The 8,754-nt window shown below is 44.7% G+C and overlaps 2 protein-coding genes across 4 annotated transcripts in view; one reads left to right on the top strand and one right to left on the bottom strand.

The window, feature by feature from the left end:
• The window catches only part of LOC119432548 (neprilysin-4-like), an 811,607-nt gene that overhangs the window by 344,417 nt on the left and 458,436 nt on the right, over positions 1 to 8,754 (top strand). The window lies entirely within an intron of this gene.
• LOC125941613 (neprilysin-4-like) overlaps positions 1 to 8,754 on the bottom strand; it is a 100,852-nt gene that overhangs the window by 36,714 nt on the left and 55,384 nt on the right. For 2 of the 3 annotated variants that reach the window (XM_049659294.1, XM_049659296.1), the window contains exon 9: positions 7,655 to 7,779. The exons of the other annotated variant lie outside the window; for it this stretch is intronic. In XM_049659294.1, the coding sequence (XP_049515251.1) occupies positions 7,655 to 7,779 (125 nt within the window). The remainder of the gene's footprint in view (positions 1 to 7,654; positions 7,780 to 8,754) is intronic. 3 annotated transcript variants of the gene reach the window in all.

Below are 8,754 nucleotides of genomic sequence, written 5' to 3'. Positions count from 1 at the left end.
CCTGCTCTGTTCTGCCCGTGCGGCCTACTCTGCACGTTCAGCCTGCTCTGCCCCGCCCGTTCGGCTTGCTCTGTGCGTTCGGTTTGCTCTGCTCTGCTCGTTTGGCCTTTTCTGCTCGGCTCTGCCCGTTCGGCCTGCTCTACCGTGCCCGATCAGTCTGTTCTGCTTTGCCCGTTCAGACTGCTCTACTGTGCCCGTTCAGTTGCTCTGCTCTGCCCGTTCGACTTTCTCTACCCGTTCGGCCTGCTGTGCCCGTTCGGTCTTCTCTGCTTCATCCATTCGGCCTCCTCTGTTCTGCTCGCCCCGTTCAGCCTGCTCTGTCCTGCTCGGCCCGTTCGGCTTGCTCTGCTCTGCCTATTAGGCTTGTTATACTCTGCCCGTACGGTTTGCTCTATTGTGGTCGGCCCTTTCGGTATGCTGCACTCTGCTCTGCCCATTTGGCCTGCTCTGCTCTGCCTGTTCGGCCTGCTCTGCTCTGCCCGTTCGACATGCTCTCCTCAGCCCGTTCAGCCGGAACTGCTCTGCTCGATCGGTCTGCTATGCTCTGGCCGTTCGGTATGCTGTGCTCTGCCCCTTAGGCCTGCTCTGCTCTGCCCATTCGGCATGCTCTGCTCTGCCTGTTTGGTCTACTGTGTGCTGCCCGTTTGCCTGCTCTACTCTGCCCATACGGCTTGCTCTGTTCAGGTCTGCCCTTTTGGCCTGCTCTACTGTGTTCCGCCCATTTGGCCTGCTCTGCCCTGCCCATTCATCCTGCTTTGTTCTATCGGTCCTGCCTGCTCTACCCATTCGGCTGCTGTGCTCTTATCTGCCTGTGCGGCCTGCTCTGCTCTTATCTGCCCCTGCGGCCTGCTCTGCTCTTCTCTGCCTGTTCGGCCTGATCTGCTGTGCCCATGCGGCCTGCTCTGCTCCGCCCGTTCGACCTGCTAAAGTTCTGCCCGTTCGGCCTGCTCTGCTCGGCCCGTTCGGCCTGCTCTGCTCTGTCTGTTCGACGTGATCTGCTCTGCCCATTCGGTCTACTGTGCTCTGACCATTCGGTCTGCTTTGCTCTGCCCATTTGGCCTGCTGTACTCTGCGCGTTTGGCCTGCTGTGCGCTGCCCGTTCGGCGTGCTCTGCTCTGCCCGTTCGGCCTGCTCTCCCCGCTTGGCCTGCTCTGCTCTGCCCGTTCGGCCTGCTCGGCTCTGCCTGTTCGGCCTGCTCTGGTCTTTCGGTCTCCTCTGGTGGTTCGGCCTGCTCTGCCCTGCCCGTTCGGCTTGATCTGGCCTTCCGCTTCCTCTGCTCCTGCCTGCTCTGCCCGTTTAGCCGGGTCTACTCTGTTCTCCCCATTTAGCCTGCTCTTCTCTGCCTGTTTGGCCTGCTCTCCCCGCTTGGCCTGCTCTGCTCTGCCCGTTCGACCTGCTCTGCTCGGTCCGTTCGTTCTGCTCTGCTCTGCCTATACGGTCTACCCTAACCTGCCCATTCGGCGTGCCCTGCCCGTTTGGCCTGCTCTGATCTGATCTACCCGTTTGGCCTGCTCTGTTCTATTCGGCCTGTTTGGCCTGCTCTGTTCTGCCGGTTCGGCCTGCTTTGCTCTGTCCGTTTGGCAGAATGAATGGCATGAATTGTTAAATGCGTCTTGTATTCACTGTGGTCCTTTGCGGGGTACAATCTATTGAAGAATTACTTCTCTTCTGACACTTTCGGACACTCCCTGCCACAGTACCCAAACGAAAGGAATTGCTAGAAGTATTACGCTGAGCACACTAGAATAACTACATCTGATGAGGTAACACTGTTACAAACTTCCACAACACAAAAAAAATGTCTCGAGAAAAGGCATGATGGCCCTCTCATTTTGCTTTTAGTGCACACTTTATGCAAACGAATAAAAAACACTTTACAATACACTCGGCCGCGCAACCCCTGAAACAGTGACGCTGGGTGATCGTAGCCCAGCATTTTCCGCAAGTGTGCGCGACATTTTCATCTTAATGTTCATGATGATGATAATTTCTTTTCCCGCGTCTCGGACTTACAGCCGTCACTGCGCGTTGCGTAACGCAGCTTGCAACACCAACACCGCGTACCAATGCCGACACCGCGTTCCATTGCCGACACCGCGTAATGGGAGACCCGCTCCGTGAATGCTTCTCTCTGTCGCTCTCATAGCGCGCAGCATCACTTCACCTCGCAGAGCACGACCATACGAACGCGCCAGCTGTGGACGAAGATAACGACGCTGTAACGCAATCATACGGTTCGCATAAGTGCATGTTCTACAAGGGTGGCTGTATTTAGTCTATTCGTTGGGCGCGCGAAAACTTGATTGAAAGTGTTGTGGTCGTAAGGAAATTGTATCTCGGTGCAAGCTGAACCGCCCGAATGTATTTATATCCTCGATGATTTGGCTTTTTTGAAAAGATTTTAACCCCTCCTACGTCAGCCGAAGTAGATTGATGTTTTTTATCATTTTTACTTTTCTTGTTTTGCATGTCACAATCGGCAATAAAGAAAAAAAAGGCTGTATCGTATTGTGGTTACGACGCTCGCTGTGGGAACGGGGGTACGCGGGTTCAAATCTCGCTTCGGCAAGAAAGTTTATTTTCATTTCTTTCTTGGTAGTTTCTTGATACGCACCACAAATGACGGCTGGCTTAAACAGCTTCGCTGTGAAAACGTAACAAGACGTTGAAACCAGGAATACACATTTCCTAACCCGATATCCTTCCTTACCTATTTCGCGCAGGACTGAATACTTGGTTGCCTGTCACTTGAAATAGCGCATCCTTGTCTGCTATTCTGCACATAGTCTGTGGAAATAATGGAAAATCATAAGCAGGTATTGAAAAAGTAATTCAAAAATGTTTGCTCATATGGAATATAATTTGTTTTTATAAACGCAGACAACCTACCGTAGCACTTGAAATGAAGAACAACTGCGTTCCGCTGAAGCTCTGTAGACCTGTTAGACGTGTGCCCAGCCCTTCACATTCTTCGCCAAGTACATTGTTATATGCCTGGAAATGAAATGGAGAACGATATAATTAAATCGTTAACCAGAAACGTGCCCTTTGATTTCACCTCGAAGTAATGTAGCCGCAGCGTGCTCTATTTTACTTCATTTTATCCAGCTTAAAGGTTAACCCATCTTTAACTTGTGCGGGAGCCGGCAGCCAAGAAAGCTTAAAGGGCCTCAGGATGATTTTCATAGTATGGACGTAATGGCTGTCCATGTCCTTAATTTACTGTGTCGATGATAAAGCCAAGCACCCCTGTTCTGCTTCGCATAATACATGAGGCCTGCAGGTGCAACCACACTTGTGTTTCTGTGCTCTGTTTCGGCTTGCTTCTACTTTTTTACGTCGTCTATCAAAATGACTCCCAGAACAAATATTTCACGGTGAGGCGCATAGTAACCAGATTGACGTTGACTCACGCCGGCTTTTCTAAAACTGGTGGTATGAACACTTATACTGTTTTTCTCAGCTCGTTTTTTTTAAGTGAGAACAAAAGTCTAGAGAGCAGCGTACAGCAAATGTGCGCATTTCTGGATGACCGCAACGAACCAAAAATGCGGAGCTCTGCTTACACAACTACTTATCAGCCACTATTTCACCACCTACAATTTTTTACTGATAACTTATTTAGCTATCGTCTTGTACATTGTGTGTTGCAATGTTTCAGAATATATATCTTCATTCTAGTATCATTAGGACTAAATATCATCATCATCAGCCTATATTTATGTCCACTGCAGGACGAAGTGATCCATGTGACCATGTAATCTCCAATTACCCCTGCCTTGAGCTAGCTGATTCCTACTTGCGCCTGCAAACTTCCTAACTTCATCACCCCACCTAGTTTTCTGCCGTCCTCGACTGCTCTTCCCTTCTCTTAGTATCCATTCTGTTACTCTAATGGTCCACCGGTTATCCATCCTACGCTTTACATGGCCTGCCCAGCTCCATTTTTTCTGCTTAATGTCAACTATAATATCGGCTATCCCCGTTTGTTCTCTAATCCACACCGCTCTCTTCCCGTCTGTTAACGTTATGCCTAGCATGTTTCGTTCCATTGCTCTTTGTGCGGTCCTTAACTTGTTCTCGAGCTTCTTTGTTAACCTCCAAGTTTCTGCCCCATATGTTAGCACCGGTAGAGTGGAATGATTGTACACTTTTCTTTTTAACGACAGTGGTAAGCTCCCTGGCATGATTTGGCAATGCCTGCCTTATGCACTCCAACCCAATTTTATTCTTCTCTAAATTTCTTTCTCATGATCAGCGTCCCGTGTGAGTAAATGACCTAGATAAACGTACTCCTTTACAGACTCTAGAGGCTGACTGGTGATCCTGAATTCTTGTTTGATTGTCAGGCTGTTGAACATTGTTTTTGTCTTCTGCATATTGATATTCAACCCCACTCTTACACTTTCTTGGTTAAGGTCCTCAATCATTTGCTGTAATTAGTCCCTATTGTTGCTGAATAGGACAATGTTCTCTGGAAACCGAAGGTTGCTGAGATATTCACCGTTGATCCTCACTTCTAAACCTCCCCAGTCTAAGAGCTAGAATACTTCTTCTAAGCATGCAGTGAGTAGCATTGGAGAGATTGTGTCTAAATATACAGAGATTAGACGAAATATATGTCACATTTAAATATCCTCGAACTGCAAGTGCACGGGCATTCGTGTTTCAGCCCTGGGATGCGCTCACCTCAAATGCACATGGTGCTTGGCTTTCGTGGTCAACAAGTGCAACGTGTAGTTTAACGTAAGATGACTGCCTAATATTAATTTTACGTGGAGACGAATCATTCTTGCATTGCTTCGCGGTAAGGAATCGACGCTCCATAAGCCTTGTTTTGAATGTGGGCTTGTATATATGCTGGTGTTCCACCGCACTTGATTTTAATCTAAAAGCAAACGCGATAACGAAGCGCAATTAGCTGCTTCAACACTTTCCGCAATGTCAAGCGAATTGCCAGCAGGAGGGCCTTGCAGTAATAAAATTATTTAAAAAACATGCAGCCTAATCATTTACGAGTCATTTGGGAGGGTTAATAATCTGAACAGCCATCAATCAGCTCATCTATTGCTATTCAATGATATATTTGTCATATTGCTATTTCGCGTTTACTGGCGCTTATTAGTTGCATATGTTTACAAATATTCATGGATCAGATTTGAAGTTAGTATTTAACATTTCTTCTAAAAGGTTCGCCGATGGGAAACCGGTTTCATTATAAGTACATCAAGTAGGCTTCCTAAAATAGTCATCATCATCATCAGCCTATATTTATGTCCACTGCAGGACGAAGGCCTCTCCCTGTGATCTCCAATTACCCCTGTCTTGCGCTAGCGTATTCCAACTTGCGCCTGCGAATTTCCTAACCTCATCATCCCACCTGACTTTCTGCCGTCCTCGACTGCGCTTCCCTTCTCTTGGTATCCATTCTGTAACCCTAATGGTCCACCGATTATCCATCCTACGCATTACATGGCCTGCCCAGCTCCATTTCTTCCGCTTAATGTCAACTAGAATATCGTCTACCCCCGTTTGTTCTCTGATCCACACCGCTCTCTTCCTGTCTCTTAACGTTACTCCTAAGATTTTTCGTTCCATTGCTCTTTGCTCCATTGCTCTAAAAATAGTATTCTGCATAAAATCTTTTTCTAGCATAGAACAAAATCATGCATCGTGACCACCCCTGAAAATAAGCACATGCAACATTTTGAAGTGATGGGCCATTAACGTCGCAATGTCAGTTATACTTCGTCGAAAATATATGAAATGAATATTCACGCATGGCATTTAGAAACTCACGTTCAAGGCCATCTGAAGGCCAGTGTTGTCAGCAAGATCTTCGCTTAATGTATCTGAATACAAAGACTCACGTACATCCTGCAACGGAAGGTATGCAATAAACCTACAGTGGATTGAAATGGTAGGGTAAATGCGTCAAATTGGTTTGTTATATCTTGTAAACTGCGTATCGTGTTCGAAAATTAGTATTGATTTCTTGCGAATATGACCCGATGCTCCACCCTACAACATCCCTAACAGTCTGCGATTGCCTAATAATGACGCTCTTAATTTAATTCTTGTTTTGAGCACAACTTGTTTTGTCATTAGGATTTTTATTGCTATATATCATTATACCTGCGCAAGTTAAATGACAGGTGTAGGCACCTGCAGTTCCGATATTGCATATTAGTTCTAGCTGCCTTGTTGAAAAATGTTCAGTAAGTGTATACATACTGAGGTCAAAAGCATAAATAGAAAATGCTCACGTTGTAACTCCCATCAAGTTCCGAAAAACAACATGTTTTGCGGTATAAATGCTCATAACACCATGCAACAGTAACACATTAAAATCTGCCTAAATATAATTCAACCTGGAAAATATACTCCTATAACGAGGCAACTTGGATCATTCGTTAAGCTAAAAGCTGTTTTATGAGACGTCAAGAACACAGAGCCATTTAAGTTGTACATTTCATGTGGCTAATTCTCCTACAGGTACTATGCACTGGCAGTAACAAATATATATATATATATATATATATATATATATATATATATATACAAGGTGTTTCCATCAAGACAAGGCAGCATTTAAAATAAGTGTGCTCAAGTAAAACGACGGTTCCTTCTGAGTCATGCGATCAGCGGTGGCGACAATGAGGCAAAATGTAATGTGTAGTAATTCGTCTCTATTAAAGCAAAAGGTAATTATAGCATCTAACATTTTCATTTAGGCAGTGTCATCGGCATTGGAAAATGCAAACGAGCTCTCTGTTTAAGCAAAATGAATTTTTAGATCTTGTACAAAACGATACCGCACGAAAACGCAGCATAACAAATTGAGACTCTAAGCGTTCTCGAAACCAAAACGAAAGTCTGAAGCACGCGCATAGCTTCAACCTTCAGGTTACGCTTCTCCTTATGTCACACAAAGGCAGGTAGCCAGTGCGCCGCCGTTCCTTCCGCACAGCTTAGCTTAGTCATCGAGAGTGTGGATCGGCGCACCAACGGTTTCACAGTAGCGCGGCTTAAGTACCAACGCAGCGCCACATCATAAATGTGTGAAATGAAATTTTCGCTCACTGTGTTTTAACACAGATATTACTTGCACTACATGAGTTCACAACTTATGCGTCTAATTAAGTGCAGCAGATTCATGGTCACGACATTGAAAGTAATTAATTTCTTTGGCTCTCAAGCGCTAAGGCCACACAGTTAATGCCACTATAAAGCGTTGTAATTGTTCTCGTGCGCAGACACAAATAAAAATTATTTAACAGCACAGTAATAGGAGGAAATATATGATCAACTTTAAATTCAAAACCATAAATCACGGCAATTAACTTACTATAATACATCTAGCGAAAATATTCATGATATACATTTCTGAATTGGAATACTTTAGGGTAAATGAAACTGCTTCAAGTAATTTTTGTGGATATTTTAAGAAAGGTGCCTGATTTCATAAGCACAAACCCATAATTTCTGGCGAGCACAATTGACAAATGCCCAAAGACACATGTATTGTATCTTTCGGTATTTTTAATGTAAGATACATAGTAAACATATATTGTTACTAAACTGTTTAGAATTAGTTTTACACATCTTTGAAGTCGCAGCAGATTACCCAACAAGAATACAGTAAGGTTCTCACCAGGAGCAGTTCTTTGTCGACCTCTCTGTATTGTGTCATGAAACAGTCAGTCTTTTCCATCAACAATGTAAGTGTTTCCTTAGTAGTAGGTCCGTCACAACGTCCATATGTGCATCTGTGGATACCTACACCAAAGAATAGAAACTACACTATAAAAAATTGTGTGCCACGGAAAAATTCCACGTAAAGGTACGAAAAATGTGTAATTTTCGAAAAATATGGCGGAAACTTTCATTCAAATACGGAAAGTGCTCTAGTTTTACGTTTCACGTGCACCTCACCCCTTTTAACCCAGTGGCTGCACTGCTCTGCACGAAAGAGGCAGAATTCCGTATGTTTGTTACTTGGACATTCGTATATTTCGGGACGAAATCTATACACGGTGTCTGTATGAGCGCTTGTACTCAGAAAATTTCATTTACCAATATTTTGTTGAACACGCCAACTGCACGCATTATTAGGAGACGTAGAAAGTGTGAGAGCTAGCCTTCTGCCAGAATCTACAACAACAGATCCTATGATAAAATTTGTTTTCAACAATCTATTCCAGTCGCAGTTTGCCGCGCATACGGGCCTTGTGACGATGGTTCATGCGCAAATAAATGCGTCTGTGTGCAATGTTTTCAATTTTTTTCGTATTAGCGCATTGCAGTTTGTAATACGGCATACACGTTCAAGTGAACGAAGAGCAGTGGGCATACGTTCCAATGGAAACAAGCTTGCGCATCTCAGGTGCTGATGCACAGGGAATGAGATGGGTGCTCTTTGCAAAAAAAAAAAATTGTGTGCTCGTAAATCTATGCCGAAACACAGGGAGTGGTATACTGAGCGTAAGTACGTTTACATTTAGCACCAAATTCTCTCGAAGAGAATTGGTGGCCTAGAGATCCGATTACTTCAGCCAGATAAACTTTTTGGCTGCCAGAAACAGCCCAAGAGTGAAAGGCCTTTGCTGAACTGTACAGTAGTTGGTTTCAACCGCCAGATAATAGTCCAAGGTATAACACCTCCGTCAATAACTGTGCATTCATAGACACTCCACAATTACGCATAATCTGCGCTGCCCATGTGTTGTCAATTCTTACGGTTAAATGTATATA

This window comes from Dermacentor silvarum, chromosome 11 (genome assembly GCF_013339745.2).
Source record: "Dermacentor silvarum isolate Dsil-2018 chromosome 11, BIME_Dsil_1.4, whole genome shotgun sequence".
In the NCBI taxonomy this organism is placed as follows: Eukaryota; Metazoa; Arthropoda; class Arachnida; order Ixodida; family Ixodidae; genus Dermacentor; species Dermacentor silvarum.
Note: the sequence above shows the minus strand (reverse complement) of the source record. Positions and strands in the feature narration are given on the sequence as shown.